Raw genomic sequence first — 17,434 nt, 5'->3', positions numbered from 1 at the left:
TTTATTTTAAAAATTTTTAATAAATTTTTTCTTAATAAATTTTTTCTTAATAAATTTTTTCTTAATAAATTTTTTCTTATTTTTTATTATAATAGCTTTATTTTATTTTATTTTTTATCCTCTTTCTTTCTTTCTTTCTATTTTTTCTCCCTTTTAACCTGAGCCGTGTGGATGAAAGGCTCTTGGTGCTCCAGCCAGGCATCAAGGCTGTGCCTCTGAGGTGGGAGAGCCAACTTCAGGACACTGGTCCACAAGAGACCTCCCAGCTCCACGTAATACCAAATGGCGAAAATCTCTCAGAGATCTCCATCTCAACATCAAGACCCAGCTTCACTCAACGACCAGCAAGCTACAGTGCTGGACACCCTATGCCAAACAACTAGCAAGACAGGAACACAGCCCCATCCATTAGCAGAGAGGCTGCCTAAAATCATAATAAGGCCACAGACACCCCAAATCACACCACCAGACGTGGACGTGCCCACCAGAAAGACAAGATCCAGCCTCATCCACCAGAACACAGGCACTAGTTCCCTCCACCAGGAAGCCTACACAACCCACTGAACCAACCTTAGCCACTGGGGACAGATACCAAAAACAACAGGAACTACGAAACTGCAGCCTGTGAAAAGGAGACCCCAAACACAGTAAGATAAGCAAAATGAGAAACAGAAAAACACACAGCAGATGAAGGAGCAGGGTCAAAACACACCAGACCTAACAAATGAAGAGGAAATAGGCAGTCTACCTGAAAAAGAATTCAGAATACTGATAGTAAAGATGATCCAAAATCTTAGAAATAGAATAGGGAAAATGCAAGAAACATTTAACAAGGACGTAGAAGAACTAAAGAGGAACCAAGCAATGATGAAAAACACAATAAATGAAATTAAAAATACTCTAGAAGGGATCAATAGCAGAATAACTGAGGCAGAAGAACGGGTAAGTGATCTGGAAGATAAAATAGTGGAAATAACTACTGCAGAGCAGGATAAAGAAAAAAGAATGAAAAGAACTGAGGACAGTCTCAGAGACCTCTGGGACAACATTAAACGCATCAACATTCGAATTATAGGGGTCCCAGAGGAAGAAGAGAAAAAGAAAGGAACTGAGAAAATATTTGAAGAGATTATAGTTGAAAACTTCCCTAATATGGGAAAGGAAATAGTTAATCAAGTCCTGGAAGCACAGAGAGTCCCATACAGGATAAATCCAAGGAGAAACACGCCAAGACACATATTAATCAAACTATCAAAAATTAAATATAAAGAAAACATATTAAAAGCAGCAAGGGAAAAACAACAAATAACACACAAGGGAATCCCCATAAGGTTAACAGCTGATCTTTCAGCAGAAACTCTGCAAGCCAGAAGGGAGTGGCAGGATATACTTAAAGTGATGAAGGAGAAAAACCTACAACCAAGATTACTCTACCCAGCAAGGATCTCATTCAGATCTGATGGAGAAATTAAAACCTTTACAGACAAGCAAAAGCTGAGAGAGTTCAGCACCACCAAACCAGCTTTACAACAAATGCTAAAGGAACTTCTCTAGGCAAGAAACACAAGAGAAGGAAAACACCTGCAATAACAAACCCAAAACATTTAAGAAAATGGGAACAGGAACATACATATCGATAATTACCTTAAATGTAAATGGATTAAATGCTCCCACCAAAAGACACAGACTGGCTGAATGGATACAAAAACAAGACCCGTATATATGCTGTCTACAAGAGACCCACTTCAGACCTAGGGACACATACAGACTAAAATACTTGAACTACTTTTAAAGACTCTAATATTTTAGAAATACCTATTTATAAACAGTAAGATAATTACAAATATTCATATCAGTGTATAAGTTAGGTTCTCCAAAGCATCTCTATGCTACAATTTTTTAGCCTATTTCTAATATTATATACATTATAAGAAAAGAATCTGGATGTTTCACACAATTCTTAGACAATATTGAGAATTAGCCTACTAAGTAACTCTCACCTGTTGAAACAAATTGACAACTAAGTAGGAAATACATATAAATGTCTTCATTAGTTTACCTGAAATTTAGGTACCTGAAATAAATAAAAAACATTTATTTTCAAATACTACTTTCTACTCTTTCAGACCAATTCTCACAGTTAGCTCAAAATGATAACAACTTACTATATTTTGGTATCATAATCACACCTTAGACTGAAATCTGTTTGACTAATAACCAAAAGAAAGAAAAATCCTATGTAAAGTCACTTTCAGAATAGAACTGCAGCATGCATGTGTGTAAAATGTATAAGAATATCTTTCATTAAAAAATCCAATTTAGGGACTTCCATGGCAGTCCAGTGGTTAAGACTCTGCGCTTCCACTGCAAGGGGCACAGATTTGATCCCTGGTTGAGGAACTAAGATCCCGCATGCTGCACGGCATGGCCAAAATAAATTCCAATTTAAAAATCTGTTGAGTAGTTCTCAGAAAATTAAATAAAATCTATAAATATCCTCCTGAAGTCACTCAGTCATTCAACAAACAAACTGTTATCTTTTCAGTCATATTAATTTCTTATTAGTTCAAAAAACTACTAGTTCAAACACCTACTGTCATGCATTCCATCTGAACTTCCTGACACAACCGCTCAGTTCTAGAGCTCCGGAGTGCTCCATTAAGTAGCTATTACTCTCCTGGAAATAAGCTAGAGGATTGTTATGATACTTTTCTGGCATCCCAGAAACATTATAATTAGGTATCTTTCTTCTGGAAATAAGCAAGAGGATTATTTTATGACACTTTCTGGCATCCCAGAAACATCATTGTACCTAAATATGTTGCTTTTGCCTTAATGTGCTGTAGCCCAGTGTATACGTACAGACTGAAAAGGAAAAAGAGCACACTTATTCACTTCTTTAAATGTGAAATAAAGCAGCAGCTACACATACTCACACACATCATTGGCTCCTCAGTCAGTCTCCCCAAATATTTCTTTTGTTGTTGATCATTTCCAGCAATAATAACAGGCATTTGCTATCAACCAAAGAAAAGTGATATTAAAAAAGCAAGATATTTTAAAATTAGGTATGTAAATTGAAATACTTAATTCAAAACATGAGAACTATTTTCCCCCAAGGGTAAGTCCAAAGAATTGGCCTTTATTCTGCCTCTAAGTTAGAGAGCTAAAACCACGAGGATATAAATCTATTAATCCAAGTATTTTCATAAAACAAAGTTATATAGGACTTGTTGGTAACATAATATATAAAAATCTACTGTAGTAAGATGCACAAGTAGAGAATTAAATTTACGGACTTCCCTGGTGGCACAGTGGTTAAGAATCCGCCTGCCAATGCAGGGGACACGGGTTCGAGCCCTGGTCCAGGAAGATCCGACATGCCACGGAGCAACTAAGCCCGTGTGCCACAACTACTGACTCTGTGCTCTAGAGCCTGCGAGTCACAACTACTGAGCCCGTGCACCACAACTACTGAAGCCCACGCGCCTAGAGCCCGTGCTCTGCAACAAGAGAAGCCACGCAATGAGAAGCCCGCGCACTGCAACGAAGAGTAGCCCCCACTCGCCGCAACTAGAGAAAGCCTGCACGCAGCAACGAAGACCCAATGCAGCCAAAAATAAACAAACAAACAAAAAAGAATTAACTTTACAATAAATGACGTGGTATATATGATCAGGTGTCCTAAGAATTACTCATTAAATTTCAGCATTGCCAGCAGTGGCAGCAAGCCATCCCAATCCTTCTCCTGAATGCCCTTACCTAAGAATTGCCACTGAAGCCACAGCCAAAGTGTACAGTTTCCCCACAGAGACAGCTAGGACTCCAAGTACTAAAGACAACAGCCAGAATGATCAACTCATGGAAAAGAACTCCAGGCTTCACTGCAGAATCTTGTGTTCCTTTTTAAAGAAAACTGTGTTCCACCAGCTAACCTAACTTAGCAGTACTATTTCATTAACAACAGCTCAGTTAAGCAATTCATTTTCTAGGTAACTTACCCCCAGAGAATTTCCTTCAATAGCAGTCTGAACCCCTGTACATCCATAAGCCATTTCTTCAGTAATTAGACAGCTATCAAAAGTTCCAAGTCCAAGACCTCCTACAGTATCAAAATGTTTTAAGAGCCCATTATAATATATAGCACACCTCAACAGAAATAAGGGTGAACTATTTAAATTACTTCCAATATAACCTAATTGATTTTAACAGCAAATTTGCAAATACAGTATCTATAACACTAGAAACTAAAAGTTTTCTGGCTAGTACAGTAACAAAGTATACTTCTCTAAAATAAGTTTTAAAATTTCAAAAAATTCTCTTACTATTTGTAATCTGGACCTGTCTTCCTGTTTCAGTTTGGTTTTGTAAAAACTTGATTCAACTCTGCTAAAATTTAACCTTTTGACTGACGAAAGGAGTGAAAGGAAAGTCTCAATAAAATGTAAAATCAAAGGTAGAATTAAAATGCAACAAATCAACTAACTGTAGAGAGAGAAGTTACCAAGGATTAGGATCAAGTTAACATCGGAATCAGTTATAAAGAAGGAAGAATGCCTCTAAGTGTTGAGTACAAGGCTTCTAAAAGCTGACAAATACTGAAGTCTGAACAGGGGCACAAAGGTAGAAAGCCATTTAATGGCAACAAATATCTGAAAGAATGACTGAATAGAATTTCAAAATTCTTCTTGTACATAGGCATTCTAGGATTAAAAATGTAAAGAAAGCTTACCACAACTTTCTGGAATGTGTGTATTCAATAAACCAAGTTCCCAGGCTCTTTTAATTAGTGGGACAGGATACTGAAAGAAAAAAATAATAATAAAGATAAAAGCCAGTTATATTTAAAATCTGTTTATATTTAAAATCTTGTAAAATATGTCAAAGATTTTTCTCTCCTTAAAATGCATAAACCTACCTCGCCAGTCTTATCATATTCTGCAGCAACTGGGATTATTTCCTCCCTGGCAAATTTACGAGCAGTAGCTTGAAATTCTTTCTGCTGTTCAGTGAACGCTAAGGGAAAGTTATTTAGAAAACATTAAAATAGGACAATGAGTTGAGGGAAATGAAGTAAGTATGTGTAAATTTATATTTATAATGGAGACTTTAAACCTTGATAACAAGAAAGTCAGACTACAGTGTGCCTTCAGACTAATCAAGATTTCACTGTGCTATATGAATAAATCTATATCAATACTCATGCCAAAAAGGTAGGTAAGATTTCTAGCTTTTACAAATGAGTAACAGATATAAACTTGAGTTTTCCTCTTCCAAGTGTTAAGATAAAAACAATTTTTCTTACTTATTATTAGTTCCAAAGCAGACTCATCAAACGTTGACTAACACTGAAATAAAACTAATACATATGACAATGCCCTGATCTCAAGAATCAATCTAATTAGGGAGGTAAGACATGACCAGTGACCATAAACCAATAAAACTTGTTCCAAAATATCATATAATACTATTATCATAATTTCAATTTTACTCCTCCTTTAGACTCAGATAATTTAAGTTTATAAATTAGCACAAAGCAACTGGCAAAAGTGGTGGGAAAGCTTCTCAAATTAATGAAGTGAATACGGTGACTGGACCAAGGACAGAAGCCAATTACCACCATACTTTTTAAAATCCGTACTATCGAAGGATAGGTAAAATTTTTAAAAGATATAGGGTATTTCAGGCAAGCAGAATGAGAAAAAAGGCAGAAAGGCAAGAATGAGCAAGAATGTTTAGGAGTATAGTAATCATTTCTATAGGGATGTATGAAATAAAATGTAAAAGACATTAGAAATTTGGTGTTGAATCTCTCATTGTATAAATAAGGAAACAAAAGCCCAGACTGAGGAAACGATAGCCCCAGAGTCTTACAATGAATTAGCAATAAAACTATACTTAGCGTTTCAGTCTAGTGTTCTCTACATCACAACTTCACTTCTAAAATTGGGGCCAATTCATATCAAAATTGTGAGTGGGTAAAGGGGAGGGAAGGCAAGGATCTATTACGTATTATTTGGGAACCTACTTTGATCCAGTTACTATGTGCTAGGACTTCACATATGTCATATAATTTAATCTTCAAATGAATCCTGTGTTGTAGATATTATCCCCATTTTATAGCTAAACAACCAGGTGCAACTGGTCATAGGTGTTATCCTTATTCCTTTTCTTGAGCTCCACAATCTCCCTCCTAAACACTTATATCTATCTCATCTTCTGTCAGTCGGCAAACCACCATAGATTTCTCCTGCTAGTCTCTTACTATTGAGTATGAATCTGTACATGACAAACTGAAACTAAAGAGCAACCATACCAAACCTATGCTAACATCTCAATAACAAAATAAGATCCAGTGTCCCAAACTGCTATCCTCATGCTGTTTCAAAAATTTCACTAAATTCTGTTTAAAAAAAAAAAACTTTATAAAGATGCTAACAATCTTAAAAAATAAAATAAAAACCAAAAATGATAACCCTAGGGAGTTTTGAGTTTGTTATTTCTACCTGGGTGTGAGTTAATTATCTCAGCTGCCTTTTAACTATTTTCTGAGACCAAGTGAACTGAGAAAATGGGTTTTTAACTAGAGGAAAGGTAATAATTGTGAAGCAAGAAGCACTATAGGGGGCAAAGGATGCTGAAGAAAGGGATTATTTTTCAAATTTTTTGCCTGGGTGGGATGTTCATTTTAGAGAGAAAGGGGAAGCAAAATCTTATTCCTTTTCCCTCCGACACCACATGGCTACCTGATCCCAAAACTGAGAACCACATCTACTAGTACCAAACTGCAGTTCAGATATATTATGGACAAAACAGGCTCAGCTTATTAGCAGGCATCTAGCACTTTGTATCTAATAAGTGTTTAAGAAGTATTTGTTGCATTCATTTCTAAGTTGAAGACTAGTCATATATAGCAGTGAATTTGTTATTTATTTGGGGATATATACTTAAGAAAAATGGCAGAAATACATATGTATGCTGCTAATACAGATTTATGTATAGGGTATTATGCTGGAGAAGAAAACAAGATCAGGAAGAATGGGTATGACTAACTGTGAACAATCTGTGGATTGGTTCTATTCACTGACAGACATTACTGAGTTTATTTACAAACATATTCCAGATAAATACATATAAAAAGCTGCATACATACAACAAACAAAAGTTTAAAATAAAAACACAGAACATATACCAAAACTAAATCCTGATCCAGGTTCACGGTGTTGGACAGCTTTCGTATGTTGTGATCTCCAGTCAAAGCGAGAAAGACTTCTCAGTACCTGCAAAGACCAATTTTATTACAATAAATTTGATAAATTAAACATGAGTCAAATAGAATACTGACAACACAAGTGAGTAGAACAGCTTCTTTGACCATATTCAAGAACACAGTTTAAGTCATTACTTAAATGCCCTCAACCATAATTTGACTTCTGTATTAAGCCAATTATCAGATATTGAACACCTATCATAAAGGAAATTCTTTTTTAAAAAAATGCAATGTGGAGAGATTGGCTCAAGATGGCGGAGTAGAAGGATGTGCACTCACTCCCTCTTGCGAGAGCACCAGAGTCACAACTAACTGCTGAACAATCATCAACAGAAAGACACTGGAACTCACCAAAAAAGATACCCCACTACCAAAGACAAAGGAGAAGCCGCAATAAGATGGGAGGAGGGGCGCAAGCACAATAAAATCAAATCCCATAACCACTGGGTGGTTGGAGAACAATTATACCACAGAAGTCCACCCACTGGAGTGAAGGTTTTGAGCCCCAGGTCAGGCTTCTCAACCTGGGGGTCCAGCAACAAGCAGAGGAATTCCCAGAGAATCAGACTTTGAAGGCTAGCGGGATTTGATTGCAGGATTTCAATAGGACTGGGTGAAACAGAGACTCCACTCTTGGAGGGCACAAAGTAGTGTGCACATCAGGACCCAGGGAAGGAGCAGTGATCCCATAGGAGACTGAACCAGACCTACCTGCTAGTGTTGGAGGGTCTCCTGCAGACGTGAGGGGTGGCTGTGGCTCAGCACAGGGACAAGGACACTGGCAGCAGTTCTGGGAAGTACTCCTTGGTGTGAGCCCTCCTGGAGTTGCCATTAGCCCCACCAAAGAGCCAGGTAGGTGCCAGTGCTGAGTCGCCTCAGGCCAAACAACCAACAGGGAGGGAACTCAGCCACACCCATCAGCAGACAAGTGGAATAAAGTTTTACTGAGCTCTGCCCATCAGAGCAACAACCAGCTCTACCCACCACCAGTCCCTCCCATCAGAAAGCTGGCACAAGCCTCTTAGATAGCCTCATCCACCAGAGGGCAGACAGCAAAAGCAAGAAGAACTACAATTCTGTAGCCTGTGGAACGAAAACCACATTCACAGAAAGACAAAATGCAAAGGCATAAGACTATGGACCAGATGGAAGAACAAGACAAAACCCCAGAAAAACAACTAAATGAAGTGGAGATAGGCAACCTTCCAGAAAAAGAATTCAGAATAATGATAGTGAAGATGATCCAGGACCTCGGAAAAAGAATGGTGGCAAAGATCAAGAAGATGCAAGAAATATTTAACAAACACCTAGAAGAATTAAAGAACAAACAGAGATGAACAATACAATAACTGAAATGAAAAATACACTAGAAGGAATCAATAGCAGAATAACTGAGGCAGAATGGATAAGTGACCTGGAAGACAGAATGGTGGAATTCACTGCAGCGGAAAGAATTAAAAAAAAGAATGAGAAGAAATGAAGACAGCCTAAGAGACCTCTGGGAAAACATTAAACGCAACAACATTCACATTATAGGGGTCCCAGAAGAAGAGAGAGAAAGGACCCGAGAAAATATTTGAAGAGATTATAGTCAAAAACTTCCCTAACATGGGACAGGAAATAGCCACCCAAGTCCAGGAAGCCACCCGAGTCCAGGAAATGGCCACCTAAGTCCAGGAAGCATCCAAGTCCCAGGCAGGATAAACCCAAGCAGAAACACGCCGAGACACACAGTAATCAAACTGACAAAAATTAAAGACAAAGAAAAATTATTGAAAGGAACAAGGGAAAAACGACAAACAATATACAAAGGAACTCCCATAAGCTTAACAGCTGATTTCTTAGCAGAAACTCTACAAGCCAAAAGGGAGTGGCACGATATATTTAAAGTGATGAAAGGGAAGCACCTATAACCAAGATTACTCTACCTAGCAAGGATCTCATTCAGATTCAACAGTGAAATCAAAAGCTTTACAGATAAGCAAAAGCTAAGAGAATTCAGCACCACCAAACCAGCTCTACAACAAATGCTAAAGGAACTTCTCTAAGTGGGAAACACAGAAAAGAAAAGGTCCTACAAAAACAAACACAAAACAATTAAGAAAATGGCAATAGGAACATACATTTTGATAATCACCTTAAATGTGAATGGATTTAATGCTCCAACCAAAAGACACAGGCTCGTTGAATGGATACAAAAACAAGGCCCATGTATATGCTGTCTGCAAGAGACCCACTTCAGAACTAGGGACGCATACAGACTGAAAGTGAGGGGATGGAAAAAGATATTCCATGCAAATGGGAATCAAAAGAAAGCTGGAGTAGCAACACTCATATCAGATAAAATGGACTTTAAAATAAAGAATGTTACAAGAGACAAGGAAGGACACTACATAATGATCAAGGGATCAATCCAAGAAGAAGATACAACAATTATAAATATATATGGACCCAACATAGGAGCACCTCAATACATAAAGCAAATGCTAACAGCTATAAAAGAGGAAATCGACAGTAACACAATAATAGTGGGGACTTCAACACCTCACTTACACCAATGGACAGATCATCCAGAAAATTAATAAGGAAACATAGACTTAAAAGACACAATAGACCAGATAAATTTAATTGATATTTATAGGACCATCTGAAAACAGCAGATTACACTTTCTTCTCAAGTGCACATGGAACATTCTCCAGGACAGATCACAACTTGGGTCACAAATCAAGCCCCGGTAAATTTAAGAAAACTGAAATCATATCAAGCATCTTTTCCGACCACAACGCTATGAGATTAGAAATAAATTACACGGAAAAAAAAGTAAAAAACACAAACACATGGAGGCTAAACAATACATTACTAAATAACCAAGAGATCACTGAAGAAATCAAAGAGGAACTCAAAAAATACCTAGAGACAAATGACAATGAACACAGGACGAACCAAAACCTATGGGATGCAGCAAAAGCAGTTCTAAGAGGGAAGTTTATAGCAATGCAATCCTACCTCAAGAAACAAGAAAAATTTCAAATAAACAATCTAACTTTACACCTAAAGAAACTAGAGAAAGAAGAACAAACAAAACCCAAAGTTAGTAGAAGGAAAGAAATCATAAAGATCAGAGCAGAAATAAATGAAATAGAAACAAAGAAAACAATACCAAAGATCAATAAAATGAAAAGCTGGCTCTTTGAGAAGACAAACAAAATTGATAAACCTTTAGCCAGACTCATCAAGAAAAAGAGCGAGAGGACTCAAATCAATAAAATTAGAAATGAACAAGGAGAAGTTACAACAGACACCGCAGAAATACAAAGCAACATAAGAGACTACTACAAAAAACTCTATGCCAATAAAATGGACAACCTGGAAGACAAGGACAAATTCTTTGAAAGGTATAACCTTCTAAGACTGAACCAGGAAGAAATAGAAAATATGAACAGACCAATCACAAGTAATGAAATTGAAACTGTGATTAAAAATCTTCCAACAAACAAACATCCAGGACCAGATGGTTTCACAGACGAATTCTAGCAAACATTTAGAGACGAGCTAACAACCATCCCTCTCAAACACTTCCAAAAAATTGCAGAGGAAGGAACACTCCCAAACTCATTCTACGAGGCCACCATCACCCTGACACCAAAACCAGACAAAGATACTACAAAAAAAGAAAATTGCAGACCAATATCACTGATGAATATAGATGCAAAAATCCTCAACAAAATACTAGCAAACAGAATCCAAGAACACATTAAAAGAGTCATACACCATGATCAAGTGGGATTTATCCCAGGGATGCAAAGATTCTTCAATATATGCAAATCAATCAATGTGATACACCATATTAACAAACTGAAGAATAAAAACCCTATGATCATCTCAATAGATGCAGAAAAAGCTTTTGACAAAATTCAACACCCATTTATGACAAAAACTCTCCAGAAAGTGGGCACAGAGGGAAACTACCTCAACATAATAAAGGCCATATATGACAAACCCACAGCAAACATCATTCTCAATGGTGAAAAACTGAAAGCATTTCCTCAAAGATCAGGAAAAAGACAAGGATATCCACTCTCTCCACTCTTATTCAACATAGTTTTGGAAGTCCTAGCCACAGCAAGCAGAGAAGAAAAAGAAATAAAAGGAATACAAATCAAAAAAGAAGAAGTAAAACTGTCACTGTTTGAAGATGACATAATACTATAAATAGATAATCCTTAAAATGCCACCAGAAAACTACTAGAGCTAATCAATGAATTCAGTAAAGTTGCAGGATACAAAATTAATGCACAGAAATCTCTTGCATTCCTATATACTAACAACAAAAGATCAGAAAGAGAAATTAAGGAAAGAATCCCATTAACCACTGCAACAAAAAGAATAAAATACCTAAGAATAAACCTACCTAAGGAGGTAAAAGACCTGTACTTGGAAAACTATAAGACACTGATGAAAGAAATCAAAGATGATGCAAACAGATGGAGAGGTATACCGTGTTCTTAGATTGGAAGAATCAATATTGTGAAAATAACTCTACTACCCAAAGCAATCTACAGATTCAATGCAATCCCTATCAAATTACCAATGGCATTTTTTACAGAACTAGAACAAAAATCTTAAAATTTGTACGGAGACACAAAAGACCCCGAATAGCCAAAGTAATCTTGAGGGAAAAAAAACGGAGCTGGAGGAATCAGACTCCCTGACTTCAGACTATACTACAAAGCTCCAGTAATCAAGACAATATGGTACTGGCACAAAAACAGAAATATAGATCAATGGAACAGGACAGAAAGCCCAGAGATAAACCCACACAAATATGGTCAACTAATCTATGACAAAGGAGGCAAGGATATACAATGGAGAAAAGACAGTCTCTTCAGTAAGTGGTGCTGGGAAAACTGGACAGCTACATGTAGAAGAATGAAATTAGAATGCTCCCTAACACCCTACAGAAAAATAAATTCAAAATGGATTAAAGACCTAAATGTAAGACTGGACACTATAAAACTCTTAGAGGAAAACACAGGAAGAACACTCTGACATAAATCACAGCAAGATCTTTTTTGACCCTCCTCCTAGAGTAATGGAAATAAAAACAAAAATAAACAAATGGGACCTAATGAAACTTAAAAGCTTTTGCACAGCAAAGGAAACTATAAACAAGATGAAAAGACAACCTTCAGAATGGGAGAAAATATTTGCAAATGAATCAACAGGCAAAGGATTAATCTCCAAAATATATAAACAGCTCATGCAGGTCAATATTAAAAAAACAAACAACCCAATCCAAAAATGGGCAGAAGACCTAAATAGACATTTCTCCAAAGAAGACATACACATGACCAAGAGGCACATGAAAAGCTGCTCAACATCTCTAATTATTAGATAAATGCAAATCAAAACTACAATGAGGTATCACCTCACACCCGTTAGAATGGCACACCCGTTAGAATGGGAATCATTAGAAAATCTACAAAAAACAAATGCTGGAGAGGGTGTGGAGAAAAGAGAACCCTCTTGCACTCCTGGGGGAATGCAAATTGATACAGCCACTATGGAGAGCAGTATGGAGGTTCCTTAAAAAAACTAAAAATAGAATTACCATATGACCCAGCAATCCCACTGCTGGGCACACAGCCAGAGAAAACAATAATTCAAAAAGACACATGCACCCCAATGTTCACTGCAACACTATTTACAATAGCCAGGTCATGGAAGCAACCTAAATGCCCACTGACAGACGAATGGATAAAGATGTGGTACATATATACAATGGAATATTACTCGGCCATAAAAAGGAACGAAATTGGGTCATTTGTAGAGACATGGATGGACCTAGACACTGTCATACAGAGTGAAGTAAGTCAGAAAGAGAAAAACAAATATCGTATATTAACACATATATGTAGAACCTAGAAAAATGGTACAGATGAACCTGTTTGCAAGGCAGAAATAGAGACACAGATGTAGAGAACAAACGTATGGACACCAAGGGGGGAACGTTGTGGGGGGTGGGTGGGATGAATTGGGAGATTGGGATTGACATGTATACACTAATATGTATGAAATAGATAACTAATAAGAACCTGCTGTATAAAAAATAAATAAATAAAATTAAATTTTAAAAAAATGCAATGCAACTAAAACTGATCAGTAGTATTTGCACTACTAACATGGAGTGTTTCCAAGACAAATACCAATCAGGAGTAGTGGTAGACTTAGAACCACTATTCGAGAAATCTCACCTACAAGTTCTAGAACGTTTGTGATTGGGGAGTTGGAACGGGGGTGGGGGGGGACAACAATAGGATGGTACCATACATTCAAGAGTTGCCTAGTCCATCAACTTTGATACCCTGTCTCTGGTGAGCCTCCCAGGAATGCCTCTGGGAATCTTCCCCTTGGAGGATCCCATTTTCTAAGATACCTCACTTTATTTAACAAAACAAATTAGCCTAAAACAATTTTCTATATTTTCTGCTGTTGTCTGTAAGTATTCTTAGAATATTCTAAGCCAAGGGTAAGCACACTATGGTACCCACCAGTTTTGTAAATAAAATTCTGTTGGAACACAGCCATACCATATTGTCTATTGCTGCTTTCACAGCAGAGTTGTGAAACCATATGGTCCACAAAGCCAAAAATATTTACTGTCTCTTTACAAAACAGTTTGTCAACCCTATTCTAAACCATTAATATACTACTTGTCTTAATACCTGAAATATGCATATTTCTTCAAAAAGATATATAAAAAATATAAGCAGATATTATTCCTTTGCAATCCATTTTTATACTCACAACAGTTCAATGTACACAAAAAGTAAACACTTGCATTTATTAAAGTTATCAAACTGGAAATCATACTGGAACTCCTAAGTAAATGTTTAAGGACAGCCAAAATTACACAATTTACACTTCAAGAAATTTGATGGAACTAAATTCTAGTAAGCTAGACATTGAAAGAAAAGAGAAACTCAACAGTATACTAAAAGATCAAGAACTGAACTTGCTTATGTTTTTCAAAATCTGTGTAAAGAAAGTGTCCACTTTGTAGATGACAACTTAAACTTGTAAACAGAATTATCTACATTTAAAGTGACAATGAAGACTGTCAAATATCTTAATTTAAATAACCCTTTCAAAGTGATAACATACTTTATAGTACAATTTTGAAAAAATAGAGCACAAAAATTCACATCTCCTTTGCAATTTTCATTGATTTTATTTTGGAAGTAAAACATGGTTTCTCTGATACTCATTGTCCAGTCATCATAGACCAAACCTATTCTTCTTTAGTCACATTCCACGTATGAATGCACTGAATCTTTCGGTCAACCCTAAGATTAAGGAACTATTTTTATTCTTATTTTGCATATGAAGAAACTGAGGCTCAGAAAGGTCAAGTAAAATTGGCCAAGGTCACTCTACTTACTATTAGGAACCAGGATTATCATTCTAACATTTACTATCATGAACTCATGCCATCAACCACCTTGCTATACTGCTCTTTCAATTTAAGTATCCTAATTGGTTATTAGATTCCATAAAGGAAAAAAAAAAAAAAACCCACAAAAATAAGACCAAAAACCTTGACTCTTCTAAATGTGTGTTTAGACAGCACTGCACAAAATTAGACCTCACAATACAGGTAAAATGGTCTGCTGAGAGACTTTAAATAGGGAATTATTAGTATATCTAAAATAATTTACAAAAAGTTTACATATGATTTTTCAGGAAAACATGTTATGTAAAACAAAGTACAAAGGTAGCTACAGCCAGGGAACAATGCCCAAAGCCCTGTTAATTAACTTTTCAAACCTGGAAATGAGGCTAATCTTATTGGGTAATTGCTGAGATGATTAAAATAAGATAATATCTTGGAAGTCTAATGCTATATAAATATTGGTTACTACTTTGAGCTCTCTGCTCAGACAGTGGAATTCCAAACCTCCAAAAGGCAGCAACTTTAATCAAGCATTAACTCTGCAATAACAGCACAGATATAATAAAAGACTTTTGCATATTTCTTAGGAATTAGAGTCTTAGTTTTATGGGAGTGTCAAAGAAGAGATACAGGGGTATAAGTTTTCTGGATCAGGTTTTTCTATTTCCTTTTTTTGAGAGATCGAGAAATAAATCCCTCTTTTTTTCTGGTGTCAGTTTAAAATCATTTTTTAAATCCCCCAATCTCTGCCTTCAGAGTCCATTAACCTGCATAACAATGACAAATATTGGGCAAAAATCCATTAGAATTACTCTAAATTCTAAATCTGCTACTATTTTGGTACAGGGCATAACGTTCTTAATTATAAATGACATTTAAATGGTAGTCTTGTGTGACTATATAAATAATAAAGTTAGCAAAATATATTTAGTGACTGAGACAATTTAAAATCTGTGAGACAACACTAGAATATACAAACAAGCCTCAAAGAAAATTCTGCCGTATGATTTACTTTCCTCTTTTTTTTAAGTACACAACATGGAGGCGTCTCCCTCCATATTACGAAACCAAAAGCATATTAAACTTATTAAGTATCCTAATGAGCAGCTGCTCCGTTTTCCTCTTCCCCGTGACTTCGCAGGCTGCACTTTGTAGTACAGGGGTCCCCAACCCCCGGGTCCGCAGGATACCGGGCCGCAGCCTGTTAGGAACCAGGACGCACAACAGGAGGTGCGTGGTGGGCTAGCGAGCGAATCTTCACCTGGGCTCCGCATCGCTCGCATTACCGCCTGAACCATCCCCCCCCATCACTCGCATTACTGCGTGAACCACCCCCCCCACCCCCATGGAAAAAATTCGTCTTCCATGAAACCGGTCCCTTGTGCGAAAAAAGGTTGGGGACCGCTGTTGTAGTATACACCAATTGCAGAATGAAATTTACTTTATTACCTTCTTAGACTGGGGATAAAAAGCCAGTAGAGAGTTTTCCCCAAGACATACTAGTTTAGCAAAAAGTAGTTAGTTAGTTCAGGGCTGTAATTCTGAGGCACCGGCCAATTCAGAGATGGGTTTACTTCGAGATAGGATGGGATTCCTCCGGAAAACCTTTGGAAGGTTCTCGGGCCAGGGAAAGAAAAGCGATATTCTGAAAAGTGGACGCCGCCTATATCGGGGGCAGTTGCCGAGGGGACAGAGGAAAGTGAAAACGCAGGAAGCATTCTGTCCCACAACGAGAGGAGGGGGTGGGCGTGAAAGTCAGGGTCCGGAATCCAGGCTATTGCCAGAGGTGGGGTAAGGAGGGCTAAGGCGCCCCGAAGCGGACTCCTCTCTTATCACCGCTTCCCACACACACCCCCGCCACACCTATTTCCGGTCCAGGTCCCCCTCGCCAAACACCACAACCTCCATTTCCCACCCGCGCCGAAACCTGCTCTTCCTCTCACCACGCAGCTTCGCCTAAACAGCGCAGCCATGTTGACTCTCCGTCCGGCTACTCAGTCTCTAACCTACCAGCTTATGCCAAGACCACTGACGCGCAGGACGCTAGACCGGTCTTGCCCCGCCCATGTTCTGGCACCGACCACCCTCCAGGGTGTGGGCGGGGCCCAGGGGGCGGGGCCTCCAAAGTACGGCACTGGAAGTGCAATGAAAGGCGGAAGCGGAGCTCCTTGTGCGGTTGGCGGAATGCTCCCTCGCTAGGTGACCTCGCCTGCGCCTTCCGCGCCATCTTGGCGGCCTTGGTGCCTGAAGAGTCGCGAGGGGTGGTCCCTGAAAAGGCTTCGCTTCCCGCTGGTTTTTTGAGTTTAGACGATGCGCCCTCTTGGGGGGAAGCTGAGGCGGACAGTGGTGCAGAGAAGAAACCGGGAGGGCGGCAAAGGCGTGGGAGGCGGGGACTGGGCGGGCTGCTGGCCCCAAGCGGGGAACTGGCGGGGCACCGGGCTGGAGGAGAATCTGGGTGAGAGGGCGCGGTGAGGGGCGTGGCGAAAAGACGTCGTCCTGGCTTTCGACCTTGATTTTAACCCGGAGAAACCTATCAAACCCAAATAATTTCTGCCTTGACGATTCAAAGTATGGTTTACTCTCAAACGCTGGACGCAAAGCTAAACGATGTTCTGTGCTGAAGAAAGTTTAAACAAAGGGAATTTAATCTACGAAGTAAATTTGAGCTTCCGGCATATTCCCAAGGCTACTTATTACTGTACACGTGTGT

General features: G+C 38.2%; 1 protein-coding gene across 1 annotated transcript in view; it reads right to left on the bottom strand.

Annotated features, from left to right (window-relative positions):
* The window catches only part of ACADM (acyl-CoA dehydrogenase medium chain), a 51,377-nt gene extending 34,571 nt beyond the window's left edge, over positions 1–16,806 (bottom strand). The window contains exons 1-6 of the mRNA XM_057554256.1: positions 16,668–16,806; positions 7,193–7,280; positions 4,919–5,016; positions 4,733–4,802; positions 4,002–4,102; positions 2,937–3,017 (exon numbers count right to left, since the gene is read on the bottom strand). Of these exons, the coding sequence (XP_057410239.1) occupies positions 2,937–3,017; positions 4,002–4,102; positions 4,733–4,802; positions 4,919–5,016; positions 7,193–7,280; positions 16,668–16,697 (468 nt within the window). The 5' untranslated portion in view covers positions 16,698–16,806. The remainder of the gene's footprint in view (positions 1–2,936; positions 3,018–4,001; positions 4,103–4,732; positions 4,803–4,918; positions 5,017–7,192; positions 7,281–16,667) is intronic.
* Positions 16,807–17,434: the final 628 nt, after the last annotated feature.

This window comes from Balaenoptera acutorostrata, chromosome 1, assembly GCF_949987535.1.
Source record: "Balaenoptera acutorostrata chromosome 1, mBalAcu1.1, whole genome shotgun sequence".
In the NCBI taxonomy this organism is placed as follows: domain Eukaryota; kingdom Metazoa; phylum Chordata; class Mammalia; order Artiodactyla; family Balaenopteridae; genus Balaenoptera; species Balaenoptera acutorostrata.
This window is presented reverse-complemented; position numbering and strand designations above follow the sequence as displayed.